The 18162-nt window shown below is 33.1% G+C and overlaps 1 protein-coding gene across 1 annotated transcript in view; it reads right to left on the reverse strand.

Moving 5' to 3' along the window:
- LOC127848557 (receptor-type tyrosine-protein phosphatase eta-like) overlaps positions 1–18162 on the reverse strand; it is a 415812-nt gene that overhangs the window by 304892 nt on the left and 92758 nt on the right. The window contains exons 14-23 of the mRNA XM_052381095.1: positions 16483–16675; positions 15846–16004; positions 14764–14898; positions 14277–14434; positions 14062–14142; positions 8844–8919; positions 4399–4569; positions 1946–2074; positions 791–911; positions 403–476 (exon numbers count right to left, since the gene is read on the reverse strand). Of these exons, the coding sequence (XP_052237055.1) occupies positions 403–476; positions 791–911; positions 1946–2074; positions 4399–4569; positions 8844–8919; positions 14062–14142; positions 14277–14434; positions 14764–14898; positions 15846–16004; positions 16483–16675 (1297 nt within the window). The remainder of the gene's footprint in view (positions 1–402; positions 477–790; positions 912–1945; positions 2075–4398; positions 4570–8843; positions 8920–14061; positions 14143–14276; positions 14435–14763; positions 14899–15845; positions 16005–16482; positions 16676–18162) is intronic.

The raw sequence follows: 18162 nt of genomic DNA on the forward strand, positions 1-18162 counted from the left end.
AGAAAAACGATGACAATAACAACGATAACGACGATTGCGGTTGAAAAACCTACGGTTAATCCAACTATCACTCCGATATTCGACGCTTTAGATACTGAAACAAAATCGAAGCATACAACTACCTGAACAGAAATTGAAATATGTGAAAGCAAACCACACATAATTACTCATTTTTTCATAATCACTCAAGAACATTCACGAAACTGACCTAATTTAACACATTTCATTGCATATCCATTTAGTTTGGATGCGAAACTTAAAATGAAATCGTTTTGAAAGTAAACGTGTTTGGAAAATTAAAGTGAATCATTATAGCAGAACGTCACAATAAATTTTGCATACATATTCAAGATATAGTACAAAACATATATATCAGGGTTGGCAGGAAAGGCAAACCCTTACCAGCTTTAGTTCTATAAGGTCCGTAGTCCTGACTCAATAAGCAGCCTCCACTGGTGCAAACCGCCACAACAAATCTGTAATGAACAGTTACTTAAGTTTTATAAAACAAAATTATAAATAAATGTACGCATCGATTTAACATTATTTAAATTTGGCAATATATAAAATGCTAAATGAAAAGGCTGTTTTTTTCTTATTTTTCTATAATTTAATTTAACAAATATATTTTAAATTCATATGCTTTTTTTAATTAACACGATGTGTGGTCTAGGCGTTGATAATATGGAATCGGAAATAAATTAGTAGCTTTAATTTGGGTATTTTTTGTCCCATGTTTATCAACGAATAACAACGCATGCATTTTATAATTTCCATTGTCATAACTCACACATAGCTTGTTTCAGCAGAAAGTGGTCCATTACAATAATAATTATCTTGTGTACTTGTACAGATTTCAGATCCAACTGTGAATGTATTGGTGCTGCTGTCAACATTCCTGCGCTGACGCCCTGAACAACGTTGTAGTGGAACATAAGTGTTACAAATATTAAGATTAAACAAACATTATGTAACAGCTCATACTTAAGAAAGATATGCGATAGTTTGACACATCACATAATTTGTGTAAATTTGTACAGTAAAAACGTACATATTTCAGCTTGATTTCATTAAAATGCATATTGTTATGGCGACACTTTCAGATCTTTTCCGTAATTTAAAAACGTACTTGTCTTTGAAGAAGATCACGTGAATGATTTTAGAGTGGCAATCAAACAAGAGACCACCTTATTGCTACGTGGAAAACACGTCCACTACATCCTATTGACCTTATTTTTTGGTAAATAAGCTTTATATGTGTAGATAACGAGTCTTTTCAAAATTACCTATTATATTCATAATTCCTACAGAGCTGATTCCCTCCACGATGGGCCACAATGTAAAACTAAAATTAACATTAACACACCTTTATATTATTTTGAGTACCTTATTAATCAAATCAATTTGTCCTGATTTGTAAAGCACTCCAACCTTAATTTAAATTATAGACTCATTAAACTGACATCGTTTGCGCTTCCTTATAAGAAAACTTTAGAATTCGTCTAAGAATGTATTTAAAGTTCATCAATATTTTGATGCATGCATGCCATTAACTACTGACATATAAACTAATACATGGCAAAATAACTCCTTGATTTACAACTTGAACTCAGTCAATGCCTGACAATAGTTACAAGCGATTCCTTTAGACCGAGCACACAACTGCAGGGAATAATTATGCAACGGCTAGCTAATCTAGTAGCCCATCAAGTTGAAATCTAACTGATGTGGATGTGGAGACGTTCTTTCTGTTCTAATTATTTGTATTTTCATCAGCTTAACTCTTATTCAGCGTGGACTTCTTTCATTACAGGCGTTAAATATCATTAAATAGATCACTTAAGCTTGTCCCAGAAAAGTGTAAATAGGTTAACTTCCTGTCAATATACCCCATAAATATACTGTTTAAACATCCAGAAAACAAAAAATAAACAATTCAATATACCAGAAGTCCCCTTTGACCACCAGTCGTTATTAGTGATCCTCCAGAGCGTGTAACCATTCGCTGACGCCGTCTCCCATTTGTCCATTCTGTCAATGTCAGAAATCTGCCATACAACACTGGTTCTGTACACTAAAAAGGTTTAAACGATACACTATATCGGTGTGGACAGCACCTAGACTAAATGGACATTTTAGAAAAATTGCCCCACCAAGTTTTTTTGTAAGGCAAATTTGGGGCCGACCCTTCTCAAAAGGTATATTAAATTATAGAATTTTTCCTATAACAAGCTTTACATTTTCCCTTCAATGTAAACTTAATTTAAATAATACACAAAACTAACACCATTTGATTTGAATAAATAATGGGCATGATGAAAGCAATTTTGTAAATAAAATTTCAGTCATTTCTTCAAACCAAGCTCGAGCATTCGCATCGTTGCATTTGATTTATATATAATAAGTGGTGTAAAGCGCATAAACTTTCTATCATGTTTATATAAAGTTCTTCTTTTCCTGTAAATTTCAAGAATCCCTCCATCTGTCCCAACTGGTGAACCAATAAAAACACAGCAACACTTATACATGTAATTGTTTAAAAATGATACTATTTTAAAATTCAGGCCAAATATCATCAACACAAAATTGCAACGTTCTAGGCAAGTTTCATGATGAGCGAGAAATTATCAAAGGGTTTTACTACAACCACATTAGGAAATCATTACAATAAATGCGCAGAGAAAGAATCCAGGAAATTAAAAAAAATGTTACACATGTAATGTTCATAAGCGTTTCATTGTGTTTGACTAAGTAACCGGCTTTTTGAACTCGACAACAATATATATTTATTACACATTTTCTGGAAAAGTTTCATACATATGCGTGAATGAATGTCGTCTCTGGATTAACAAACGCGTTTTCTATAATATAACCTAGTGACCTTGCTGTGTTATTCCACGTGACCCAGTTTCCAACTCAGCCGATGATCAATTGGAACAATTGCTCTGACCAAATTTCATGAATATTGGACAATAAACGTTGCCCTAGAGTATTATGATGTTTTTGCCTGAATATTACCCCTATAACCTTGATTTGAAATAGGCTGATATATAATTGTGACACGCGTTCTGACTACTTTTATATGCAACGTCTAAAGAGTGTTCACAAGTATTATCTGTAGTATTACCTAGGTAGCGATATAGTTTTAAACACACATAATACAGTGTCGAACACGGCCGATATATAATTGGTACTGATTATCATGAATATTGTTCAGTTGAGGAGGCTTCTAGTGCCGACAAAGCCTCTTCTTGATTGTGAAGTAGTAACATAGTTTTTGACCCACCAAATGACCCAGTTTAACCAAATGTTCGGACCAAGTCACATGATCATTAAAATAAAATGTGGCTTATATAGCGTTCACAAGCCTTTTCTTTAAATCGACATACACTGAAAAATAATTGTTTTTCCACAATAATTGTTTTTTCCATGACGATCTGGAAATAAATAAGGAGTGTTTAAAAGCTTTTGCTTTAATTTGATCTAGTAAGCTTGATTTTGGCCCCACGTGACTTAGTTTCAAACTCGACAAAAATATGATGGGGAAAATGTTCTGACCAAGTTTCATAAATATTGGACAATGAATTTGATTTATGAAGTGTTAACAGTTTTTTTTCATTGATCTGATCCAGTGACCAAGTTGTTGACCTCATGTGATCCAGGTTAATAATATTACAAGATATTATAAGAACACTTGTTTTGACAATGTTTTATGACGGTTGAAAAAATATCTTATTCACAAGCTTTAAATAAAATTTAACATAGTTACCTAGTTCTCGACCACCTTTGTCGACCAAGTTCCGATCTAGGCCTACATAATATTTTAATAAATATTCAGACCAGGTTTCATGAAGTTTATGCAATATATTTTTATGTGACCTCTAGAGTATTTACCATGCAAATGTTGACGACGCCCGAAGCATTACGGATAAAAGAAAAAAGGCAATCACAAAAGCTAACCATGAGCATGTCTTGCTAACGTGAGTTAACTTTGATCAAGACTTTGGAACACATGACACATAATTTTAATTTGACTAGATTATACGGATATATACATTCAGAATGTATATATCCGTACTATCTAGTAATATTTAACTTAGAACAAAAGAATGATTCTAACAGAGTTCCATACAGATTGTGCTAACATGTTGACACCAGAGTTGGGACAAGCAAACGGTTGAAAACGCACACCGCACCACAACATACTTCAGACATAGGCTAATCACGTCATGCTCAGATGAGCTTACAATATTCGACCTGATGATAGGAATTGGAATGGGACACAATGAAGAGGAACATAGCATAATAATTACGAAACAATTGCAACAATATAATATACAAACCGACACCAAACTGAAGTAAATTACTTCTAAAATATGCAACAAATAGTTTGTGTACCATCAAATTGACATTTATCCTGTCGACAACCAATGATGGCCCTGCGCTTGATTTGTCCGTTGGTTTCGTCCAACATGAACTCCTCACTGATGTTCAGAGTGATTGTGGTCTGCTCCACGGCGATTTGCTTCACAACTGGAGCATTGGTCTCATCCACAACAACCTTGGGAACTGCATGCAGCATTATGATTTAATAAAAGGAATAAGACGTACTTATTTAAGCATCATACCTTTAATTTGTGTGCAATCAGTTAATACTTTATTCACCAATTAGATAGGGTAACTCGAACTTGAGTTCATTTTTTCCCTCGAGTAAAAAATATGTTCTTTGTAAAGTGTGAAACATTATGATTTTTCGGCGTAGCTGTTTAACCCAGATTTTCACTTTAGCTGCCTTTTCAACTGAAATATAAAATTTCCCGTCGGAAGGCCTGAAACTTTTCGAAATAAAAGACGTGCAATCTACAAACAGTTTTCACATCTGCATTAATATGTTATTCAATTGACTTCCTATTTTTGGGAAGTATAGTGTATGAAAAGGGACACTACAGTGCGTTCTGAAACGATGTTAACTGCGTAGCATGAAACAATTTTATCTCTAATGATAAGGTTTTAGAGAAAGAACAGTTTTACACTCAACCCTCGACATCAATACAGTTTGTGTGTGCCCCTTTATACTAAGAATTATGTTAGCGCCAGAGCGTTTGTACTTAAACGCGGTGTTCTCATTTTTAGTAATTACTACCATATTACATTCTGTGCACTCGTATATTTTAGATAATTATTATTGGTCAATAACGTAATCTACGCTTTTTTGACGAAAATATTTCAAATTCTTTTCTAAATTGACCGTTGAACATGTAAATATATAAAGCTTTAAACAAGCCGTCGTTTCAGCAGTTGAATCGTTACCTCACTTTAATGCATTGCATTTCAAACCGCAAGGTATCAAGGTCAGTTCGCGGTCAGTAACAAAATCGTTATATTAACGCTATCGTGGTAACTAGATAAACTTGATGTTTATCAATTCTAAATTTGTTTTCAACAATTACATTATTACGCATTAGCGCGATGATTCACGATATTTAACAATCGTATCAAACAATAATGTCTGACAAACCACTAACATGTCTGTTCGTAGAACGCGCGTATAAATATTTCAAATATGTACGGATGATTCGTTTGGTCGGCTGATCTATATGCTTTAATTCATTTCCATTCTTCTTTTATATTCTTGTTCTGTATTTGTAGATATATGATTAATAATATCTAATACTGCGACAAAGGCCTAGGAATCTGGCACAACACCCCGTAATTGATTTGCTTGTTATGCAGCTAAGAACTGCGCAGAAAAGGGCATTCGATATCTTTGATCTGATAGATATAACATTTGATCGTTCATCAACACCGACCACAAAAACACCTTATATCTTTGTTAAAGATATTTCTTGTTTAATATGTATTAAGACTGTGATAAGACACTTTTACATTTTATATAGTCAGAGTTAATAATATTTGTAAATAAAATATCCGACAATATTTTCTTACGATGAAATTGTATATGTAAGACTATTAATTAAAAAATTTAAATCATTGATATGCATGATACAATCAGCATTTTTATCAATGACCTTTAACGTTGTTCACTATTGCTTTTATCATAAAAGATTTCTTTATCGTATGATTATACATGGCCCTTTTCAGAGGTTTTCTATTTAACGATTTTACAACACAAAACATGTAACCATTCAATTAGCCCTTGACTGATACAATGCGCCCTTATGAACAACAAACAGTTTATCTCCTGTAATATATATTTATTTGCTATTTATAATATGCACTAATTATTACACGGTTATTTATTGAAATAAACCATATATTTATGACAATTAATTCAGTTTAATTTACAAAGAATCAAAAGCTCAAAAACAACAAGCAGCGAAAAATGTTTAATGGTTGTTTTTCTATATTTTCTGTGCCATCCATTTGTGTTTAATTAATACTGCTATGCCGCTGTGATATTCACATAGATGCTAGAACTGAAAATGTCATGAGTGGTCTTTCTGAAACTAATTATTTTAGTCAACATTTCGACAAAGTCATTATTTTAAGTTTCAACATAGGATTATACATATTTTGATGAAATTGTTTTGAGTCTTGCAACATGATAATACATAAGTGCTTCGGGCAAAAGTTCGTTAATCTTAAGGGCAAATGTGTTTGACTCAGCATAAATTCAGTTGGCACACATAAATTATTATTTTATAATATTAATTAAGCGGACAACAAAACAAGTTTTGAAACAAACAAATACAAAGCCATTAAATATGATAGTTAAAGCCTGCACTAGTTGAGTCCTGGCTTTGATCTAAATGATGTAAAAACAATAAGTGTAGCATTTACCTGTAAGACATGAGGACAAGTTACTCAACAATAAACTGTAATTAGTACTACATATTTTGTTTACAGTTCATACTAGTAACCAAACCGCTTAACTCAATGAAAGTTTTGTCAGCTTCAATAAATGGGATAATTCCCCAAAACTTTGTAAACTTTACATTAAATGTAAGATTAATATATCAAACAAGAGGGTCAGGTTGGCCTTAAAGGCTGCCCCCCCCCTAATTATACCAAATATTATGAACTTGACCAGGTGACATTATTATTTAATGCAATGGACAAAGATTCTAACATAGCATATTTGCTGTCATTATATACATTCCAACGGAGTTTCACGAAGGTTGAGTCTTAAAGGTGTCTTCAAGAGACAAAATGCGTTTTTAAAATGTGACCTGATTACCATTTTTTTCTTACATTCGTGACAAAGACTCAAAGATGACAATATAAACATCCTGCTAAAAGGTCATCAAGATCAAGTCATAAATGTGGTTTCTAAAGTGGCATCAAAGTTGATCTAAGTTGTACGTGGTGACCTAGTATTTGTTAACCCCAAATTCCTACCTGACCTAGATATTGTCAATTTAAAAATTCTTACTTAGTTTCAGCAAGATTCAGTCTATTATATGGCTTATATAGTGCTAACAAGGTTTTCTAAGGTTAGACCAAATGATTTAGTATTGGACACACACAATATGGATTCAACATTGGCTTAATTTTGTAAGGAAAAACAATTTGAAAAAGGTTTATCAAGATTGAGAAAACCATTTTGCCTGAGTGGTTAAAAAGTAAAAAACTGGCGATTAAACGACCCAGTCTTCTGACACACGTGAACCAGATTCAAAATTGACCTAGATATTATGAACATAAACATCGGAGCTAAGTTTAATCAAGATTTAGTACAAATGTTGTTTTCAGAGTGCTTATAACGTTTTTCTATATCAATCGGTGACTAAGTTTTCGGATTCAAGTGAGACAGATTTATTCTGTTCTATATTTTGTCACAATTAACATTCTGAACAAGTTTTACCAAGACTTAATTAAACATGTAGCCTCTTCACTGGCAACAAAGCTTTGACTTGGTGACCTAATGTTTTAACAAATCTGAATAAGATTTGAACTGTGTGTACATAATATTTATCTAAACATTTTAATTAACTTGTATCAAGATTTTATGATAAATGTTGCGTCTAGATTGATATAGAAGGTTTTATAATAATAGATAGTATGTCCTAGTTGTTGACCTCACTTGACCCAAATTAAAACTTGGTCTTGATATTTTCAGGTTGAAGTTGGCATCAGCTCTAAAAATATGTGTTGATGAATCATACAACATTGTGACTGAATAATTAATTTATCATGATAAGTATGTGCATTTTTAGTATTCAGTATCAATATTTCATTTTTGTTTTCACCTAGTAACGAATCCTTGCTAAAGTGCATATACAATCATGAAAGTCATTTATTTACGTAACTATTCAATTGAATGTATAAATAATTTTTTTAATAACTTTGAATTACATAGTTTTAATGACATACAAAAGTTTTGGCGTTTTCAAGACATTAAAAAATGTGACCAATATTTCCTATATCTATCAGCACGTCATGGCTCTTTTACTCATTATTTTTTAAGGCCATTAATATTAGCGAGATAAAGATTCTGACAACGTTTCATTAAGATAAGGCTAAAAATGTGGCCTCTGAAAAAGTAACTTGTTAAAAGATGATGACACACACTCCAAGCTGCACGATGAGGAACACAGAACATAGGGTGATCACCGTAAATCATTTGAGCATAACCATGCTTTTGTGAGCTAAAAAGGTACACAGAAAATGAAACATTACACAAGTTTGGTGTCTCCGTCACTTTGTTTGTGTCAAGTAGTGTCTTACTGCAGAAACATATTATCAGAACACCATACTAGTACAATATTCTATATACTTTTTCTACATATCTAGTACAATAGTAGATGTATAAGATGTATTATTTTAATATTATAACACAAAGTGAAAAAAACCCGGCTGATTCAGCTGAACATTCAGCTTACCTCCTGCTGGAGCTGTCACTGTCTTTGTTGTAGGAACTCCGTCATGTTCATTTGTCTCAGTATTGACTGCATATACCTAGCGAAAAAGTGACCCTCTTATTAAACTGTATAAAAAAGAGAATGACAAAGAAATATCAATATTTAAATGTTTGTTTAATTTATATTAAAAAGGAAAAGGCCATAACTCTGGTAGTGTCAATGATAATAAGGAAAAGAAATAAAGTTACCTGTGGAACAAAAATAAAAAGTACAGACAAAATATGTGGAGGACTGGAAGGGGAAAGCAGCATTCAATCCTCTGATGGTTCCATATAATAATTGAAAATCTACCTTAGCAATGATTATAATGGTTATTAATGCTACCCAAACTGTTTTATGTAAATATTTAATTTCATGTTTAAAGCACATGAGAAATTTACAGGGTGCGTATGAACAACTGAACTCTTAACTTCAGGAATATTCCATGACCTTGTATTGGCACAGTCCTCGAAAACTGAACTCAAAATAACAAGATAAAATGTTGATTGTGCCATGCTTTACTTGCAAAAGAACTGCAACCACTTCCATATTTTTTTTATTTAATTTGTGTACACTAGACTGATTTTCACCTTCATAATAGAATATACTTTCTTTTAGATCTGGACTGTCAAAATTTAAAGTCCCGTAAAAGGTGACGATCCGTAATTATTACCGATGTTTAAATATGTTTTGCATATTTTATTTATAAAGGTTATCAAAAAATAATATATATATATATGATATTGGACATTACTATAAAAATGAGCAATGCAACTTGTTTTGAGCTCAAAATACAGTGTCCTCCAAGTCAATTGTGTTTACAAACAATTTGTTTATTTACATCGTTGTTTACTCAATCATGCCGAGCGATTCCGAGCCGGTTTTCCGATAACAAATTGTGATTGGTCGGCTCAAGACGTTGTGTATCACGTTGTGTGTGCAAAGTCGAAATTTCAATCAAGGAAAAAGCGAAATCAAGAAAATGAAACATATTTAAACAAGTATGCATGATGCAATTCCATGTAAAACAAAATATTGTACAACACAAAAATATCTGTCCGATGTCATGTTCTCTTTCTTTGTTTACGAGGATATTGTGTTGTTTGTACTACGTCATCAATATATGGGTACTTTACGAAAAAAGCCGAGAAAAATCGGTGATAGCGAAAATGTACGGAAATTGCAAAGTTATAAACATTTCTTCAAATTATGAAACGGGTATATCTTCCATAATTCTTGACAACATTGCATCTAAGCTGTGTTATAATCATTTTTTATGCAAGAGTAACTGAACTCCGGTAAATATTAGATCAGTTTATATGCATAATAATTGGATTTTTCACGTTTTTCGAGCCTTTAAAATCATGTTTTTTTTCAATTAATTTCTATTCATTTGATAATTTGTAGAGCGTTAAAAATATCAATAAGGTCATTCTGTTTTCATTTTTTTGTGAAACATGAACTTCATTTTGTTGCACATAGCTAACTCTTTACAAAAATGGAAAAAAGCTTTTAAAAATAAAACCAATCGTCTTGACTGCATGATAAAAGAAAACGGAATAATTTTATACTTAAACAATTTACCAAAAGGTTGAAAGACTTGACACAAGTAAAAAAAAACTTGAATGATATATGCAGATTTTGTGATGTTTGGGTAAAAATTACAGTGTAAGAAACTGATATGGACTGAAACCGTACAAGAACAAGTTATCTGCTATGACGTTTCAAGTAGAAGGTGAAGAAACCAATATTTTACATTATGCTGGTGTTAGTTAGTTGAAATTCGAACGCTATAATGAATGTGCATGTATTGTTTGTTTGTATTATAGAGGACCACTGTATAATGCCACAAAACAAAAACCTATGGCTTACAGTGTTAGTGAAGATTTTTCAAGTCGAATGACACCAAGGCAGTGACAGTTTTGACCCAATGCATATGATTTGCACAAACTTGCTAAAGGACTACTCTACAGATACTAAACCTTTAAACCATGTGTTTTCAGAGAAATATTTTGAAGTCTTCAAGAGTTACATCTAATACAAGCAACACTTAAACGGAAGCAAACTGTGATTTCAGGGACATGGTTTTGAACTTGCAAGAAGACCACGATGTAATGTTCTGTGCCATATACCAAACATCTAAGTCTTGCAATTTCACCGCAGAAAGTTTATCAAATTTTCTTTCATGTAAACAATGGAAACATGTTAGCACCATGGTATGATTTGAACAAGCTTAGTAGATAACCACAACATGATGTTACAAGCCAAATACAAAATCTCATGGCCTTGTGATTTCAGAATAAAAGATTTTGAAAGTTATTTAAACAAGAGCTAAGTGGTCAGAGAAGATGCCCCCCAGGGCAAAAACACCAACTTTTGGGAAAGGGCCACAGCCTTTTTTTCGGGGAAAAAAGACAAAATTTTCTGGCTTTGGGGAATAGAAAATACTGAGGTAGATTGGAAATTTAGAGAAAAATGCATGATTTTAAAGACATTTCTGTAGGGGAAAGGGCCTTTTTGGTTAAGGGAAGAAAAAGAGACCCCTTGCAAATAAGGGTTTTTTGGCCCTGCCCCCCACTCTCCTTAAAGAGCCTTGACACACGATGTTTTTGCAACACTGATGTTAGGATGATCAAATAAAATCATTTATTTGTTGTTGGATGAGAAACTCAGCGATAATCGATTCTCTTTCCAGAATAATTGATGTCGCTGATTTAGCAGGTAATACTTGAAAAAACTGAAATTGAGATTAGATTAGTGGGAAGTCAGTGGTTAGCATCTGTGTTTGTTTATTACACAGTTTAAACCACTTCCCTTTGTTTATAACGTTTTTCATATCACAAATATCTCATATTGTGATATGAATCTCTTTTTTTTCAACATTTAAAGTTATATGAAATTATGTTGTCGCAATATATTTCATTTCTTAGTCCTCTTTATAGAGCTTTATACATTCAGCTTCACATGCCAATATTCTGTGAAATTATTCTAATATTAAACAATTTTTGATCGATTATGTATGTATGTTTGATTTGATTCGATAATTGATTATGATTTTTGTTTGTTTTTCTATTACTAATTATAACTGATGGTGGCCAAGGCCATGCACATCCGTCAATTAATTGGGGAGTCATTGCTCGGAAACAATTATCACACTTCTTTGTTCAACACCATTTTATTTCAAAATTGCAAACAAATACATAATTAATATGCAAAGTAACAATATGTAATGCAATGCATTAATGCAAGGTAATACTATTTTTAAGTACTATAATATTAGGGTTGTTTGATATAATTAACAGGTTAAACAATATAGTTGCGTCACAGTCTGGGAAATAAATGTGATGGGGTCGCAATTTTACTGACGCTGATTTTCCTATTGTCTGTAAATTTTACCCGAAATAAATCTTGAGAAGTGCCCATTCATGTTTGTAAGTGGTCATTGGTTTTTTTTCATCTATGGGGCAATAATCCCATCAGAGAAAAAAAATATATCCCGATCTCTGTTACAGCATCCTAAAAGCTCTCATTGAGCACTATGTGTTTAGATGAAAAATTACATGAATGTCATTAAAACATATTATAGGACACCGTATTGTGTATGTTAAACAACAAAAGGTCATAGTTTTAACATAATTAATTTTAAAGTCTGCCACTCATTAGGTATTATTGATGGCAAAGACACTTTCTGAGGCAAATATTGATGAAATCATGCTAGCATTTTTCCAAATGCAAATCCATTCTATTCCCACCGAGTCCTATCTTTCACAATTGTTTATTTTCATAAATAACGGTTTTAATACCACAGGGCTATTATCTGTTAACTTTTTGTTCAGCTTTGCAGCCCTGCAAAAACTTTTCCTCTCCTATTGTCTACATAAATTTATGGTACATAGATTTTTTTTGCATTAGCACCAGCCACAATTGCCTGAATGAATATGTCTTTAGCCTAAAGACAATAATAAACATATATGTTAATAGTACCATACATGGTTGGAAAGTAGCTTTTCCCTACTTTAAGCTACTTTCCAACCATGTATGATACTATAAACATGTATGTTTATTTTTGAAACTCAAATGTGCATCACTAATTTGATATTACTGCTGTTACTAGCATCAGTCTGGCAGAAAAGCTCCCACAAACTTGATAAAATGTTCTTTATTGTCAAGCCAATCAAGGTAATATTGTTACAAACGGCAACAACTTTTTTGCACAAACAATTGAATAACACCAACATGGGCATTGCCAATCCATTGCATACAAAATAATGACCGAAAAAGAAACCAGTGAAACATTATGCTGTTTTCATAATTAAATTAAAATTATCCAATTGATTACATACCATTTCTTTTTAAAATTCAAGCTGTTATCAACATGCCCTTTTGGGGCTAACAGAGCTCTAAATCTAGGCAGCGGTTAAAAAAATAAAAAATAAAGTATGGCTTAAGTGGGTATTACATTCCAATCATATCTTAAGTACTTTTTAGTCAAGGCAGGGTCCAGATTTTAGTTTTCCATGATTTCCATAACCACAGTGAGCACAATATTGGTCTGAAGGAAAATCTGAAATAACATGCATATTATAAAATATGGCCCTCTAACCATATACTGATTTTCATCAACCTTGCTTAAACTATTGTTTGAGCTGTCACAGGATGCAGATCTTAGTTCTAACTTATTTCTGTAAGCATTGAAACAACAGTTTTCGTCAGACAAAATTACTGAGATAGCGTGCATATTTCTTATACGGCCCTCTATAAGAATACTGAGTACCTCTACCTGGCCTAATTTCTTTTAGTTTTCACTTATTTCGGTGGCCAAAGCAATCGCAATTTTTGTCAAATGCATAAATGGAACATGTTTATTTATAATATATACCCATATGCACATGTGTTTATTATTTAATAAGTTGTCAAAAAATTAAGAATTTTGTTTTCACTTATTTCTCTGAGCACAGCAACCACATTTTTTCCGACTTAAATACTTAAATAACATGCATATTCCACATATAGCACTCTATCAGCATCATCAGTTTTGTCAACAAATCATAAGCATGTTTTTATTATTGCGAGATTCAGATTGTGATGGACAGGTGAACAGAAGGACGTACAGGGGGTTAACACATATTAACATTTGATGAAACCATAGGAGACAAACATCTCTTTAAATAAAAATAAGTGGCACATTTAGTGAGCTTACCGTAAATGTGTACATGGTCTCTGGCAGAACATCAAATATATGTCTGTACCCTTGGCTTCCATCATCGCTCCTCTTTATATGCTGCAATAATGACAAGTATGATTATGCGTATTCCATAAAAAAACACTATTATTCCATAAGCAAATGAATCTCATACGAGGGGCAAACGTCCTTAAACTTAAAATAATGCGTCAATCAATCTGCTATATTATTACCTGTATAACAGTTGTGACATTATGCGACAGCACATACTCTTTAATGATACTATTTTTATCGAGAAGGGAAGGCGCTTTCCAGTCCACTGTCAACTTGCGATAGTCATCAGATCGATTTTTGGCAACAATAATTGCAAAGTAGGACACCGGTCCTGGAGCTATTTAGAAAAGAGGAAAAATACAATAGAAGTTTGTTTAAATGAATAAAAGCTGACAATGCAGCGTATACAATAAATGAAGATACATAATACGATATGTATAAAAATAGAAACAATATATATGATTACCAAATTACAATATATGCATTTAAAAACAGAAAAACAGAATGAGATCTAATAAACGACGGAATTATTTGTATTTTCAATTACTTCATATTCAAAGTAATTGACACCATCATAACACCACAAATTTGTTTTAATGAAGTTACACAACAAACTTAAGTTAATATATAAAAATTCAAATAAATTTCTTTTACAAGCACCATTACCTGAAGGGAGTGTTCTATATGATTGTGTTGAGGGTGATATTTTAGCCATTCCCACACCAGTTCTGGCACTGACAGTGACTGTATAGTTCCAATACTCCTCTAAACCACTTACCACCACCGATGTGTTTGTATACCCTGCATAAAAAACAACAATATCAACACAAAATTAATTTGTCAATGTTAATTGGTATATGGTCTTCAACCCTTGCACATAAAATCTAGTTATTTTGGCAAGTTCAAGTGTAAATCATATTATTACTCAAACATAGCTAAGTCAACTTCATCAGTAGAACCAGCAAATTACCTCAACACTTGCTGTAACAAAAACATACGGTTATGGACTTAACAAGACAAGTATGGTAATGAATAAGTGATAAAGTAAATATTTTAAGATAAAGTAGAAAAAAGAAACACTCTTAAATATGGTGCTGAAAATGGAAATCAATTGCACTTAAACTTTAATGTCTGTTTAATGTATGGTCGAGTTACATAAAGAACCCACTATTTTCTATGTTTGACCCAAAATGCAGAGTCAACAAATACAACACTAATGGGGTTGTCTATATTAATTTTATTGCAGCAGGTTCTAAAGTAGAGCTTTGTTACAAACATTACTATTACTCCCTCATTGCTTTGTCACAGGCATGAAGCCTTGCCAATTGTTAATTTCAAGGGCACATAACTCGGGAATTAATGGAAAACTGCATGTGAAAATTGTATCTCGCATATTTACACATGATACTGATGACAATTTTTTAGTTTCAACTTAAACAGCTTCAGAAATGAAGATGTAGAAGTTTGCGCCACAAGCTGATAACATTTTTAGCTACTGCCATAAAAATGGTTAATTAAAAAAACACAAACCATAGGAACATATGGAACATTGGGCAAGAAAAATGTCTTGCTCATCTAAATTTTATGGTGATATGGATTAGTTGCTACTCAAACTTATATCAATCTACTCACCGACTGATCGACCACAAAGTGACATCAAAATTTACCCCCTTCCTGCACAGTATAGTACATCTCTTCAAATCACCTACATATTATTCATGGTTTATCATACCAAAACTAATTCTTACCATAGACAGGGTATGATTTAGCAGGTGCCCCTTCATCAGGGGTCAAGGACAATGTGTATGTCACCTGACCAGGTCGAGGACCAACCAGGCTCCAGGACACGTTGAAAGATGTTTTCTGAATGTCTGATACTGTGATATCAGCAGGCACAGCTTGGGGCTCTGAAAAAAAATCAAAATACCCAATATGACTTACAATGTGGGACACTTGATTACCTTGCGTCAATTTCCTTTTGATTTCTGTTTCACATATGTTAAGTTCATATACATATGTGAAAGCTGCTCAGGAACATAAACATTTAATTACAATCCTTAAGACAAATTATTTTGGTTTTAAATAAATGAAATACTTATTTAATTTGTCTGTTTACATGTAATTAGTTCAGTGTTTTCACCTTTAAATAGAATATTATTTAGTCAAATATTATATTTACAGCAATTTAGTAATTTTTGGTTTGCATTTGATAAATGTAAGCATTAGATCCCTGATGACATTCAGTATTTTGGTATAAGTATGTTCCATAGGCAGGGATTTTTATGGTGTTTTAAATTTGCTCTTGTGGTAATGATACCAAACATTGCTAAGATATTTCCCAACGCCATAGCTAGTATTGATGCAGTGACAGGAAACCAAACCAACCTTCTTCGCTTGTCCTCACTGAAAGATTTGCCCTATGACCACGTCCTGCATCATTCAAGGCGTCCACTGTTATGGTGTAGACTGTGTCAGGCAAGAGACCACGCACATTAGCAATCTGGTTACCTTTCAAAACTTCCTTCGGCTGTGTGTCATTTTCACTGTTTGTGCATAATTCATCTACTGCCACAGCAGCCTAAAGCAGAATATTTGTAATTAAAATGTAAATGCAACAAAATTTAACTTATTGATTTGTATCTGTTACAAGAAGATTCTTAACAAGAGGGCAAAGATGGCACTACTTCGCTCACATGAGAGGAGTCGGTTCATTCAATCTTTACCTAATGTCAAACATGACCTAGATATTGACCAGACAAACATCCTGGTCAAGTTTCATTATTATTGAACCAAAACTCAGGCATAGGGAGTGTTTTTGTTTTTGTAAGATTTGAAATGGTTACCTATATTTTGAGTTGACCCCCCAAACATCAAACTTTGCTTACAAGGATTTTGTATAATATAATGAAAATTTGGACAATCTAAGGGCAATAATTATGGCATTAATTATGTGATTGTGCTCATCATCAAACTTTCAGCAACTTTGATAAAGAATGCTTGAGAAATGTGAGTGCTAGATAGTTTACAAACCAAATGTGGACGGATGGACAAAGACCTATCCTAAAACCTCACCTGAGCAATCAGGTGAGCTAAAATGTGTGTTTCACCGATCTGAGCCATTTTCCAACTTGTCCAAGAAATCAATAAAACCAATGTATTGACTAAGTTTCACGATGATTAGGCAAAAAATATGACTTCTATAGTGTTCGATCACAAGGTTTCTCTATATAGTCACATAAGGAAAACTGCCCATCCCCCTGGCAGCCATGTTTATTGACCCATCGGGACCATTTGCAAACTCATCTGAGATATATAAAAAACAAATCTATTCACCAAGTTTCATGATGATTGGGCAAAAAAAGTGACTTCTAGAGTGTTCACAAGCTTTTTTTTACTATATAAATATAAGAAAACTGCCCCCTCCGGCAGCCATGCTATTCAACTGACCGGAACCATTTTCCAACTCAACTCTCGTATCAAGGAAACAAATGTTCTGACCAAATTTGGCAAAAAATGTGACTTCTAGAGTGTTCACATGTTTTCACTATATACATATAGAGAAAAATGCCCGCCCACTGGCTGCCATGTTTTTTCACCGATCTGGACCATTTTCGAACTCGTCCGACATATCTATAAAACCAATGTTTTGATTAACTTTCATGATGATTGGGCAAAAATTGTGACTTCTAGAGTGTTTACAAGGTTTCTCTATAGCCATATTAAGAAAACTGACCCGCCCACTGGCGGCCATGTTTTTCAATGGACCGGAACCACTTTTGAACTCAACCAACATATCATTAACACAGACATATAGACAAAGTTACATGAAGATTGGGCATTAAATGTGACTTCTACAGTGTTTACAAGCTTTTTCATTTTTTTTGACCTAGTGACCTAGTTTTTTGACCCAACATGACCCAGTTTCAAACTCGATCGAGATTTCATTGGGACAAATCTTCTGACTAAGTTTCATGAAGATCGGACAATAAATGTGGCCGCTAGAGTGTTTACAAATAAATGTGGACGGACGGACGACCGACAAAGACCAGTCACAAAAGCTCACCT

Source organism: Dreissena polymorpha, chromosome 1, assembly GCF_020536995.1.
Source record: "Dreissena polymorpha isolate Duluth1 chromosome 1, UMN_Dpol_1.0, whole genome shotgun sequence".
In the NCBI taxonomy this organism is placed as follows: domain Eukaryota; kingdom Metazoa; phylum Mollusca; class Bivalvia; order Myida; family Dreissenidae; genus Dreissena; species Dreissena polymorpha.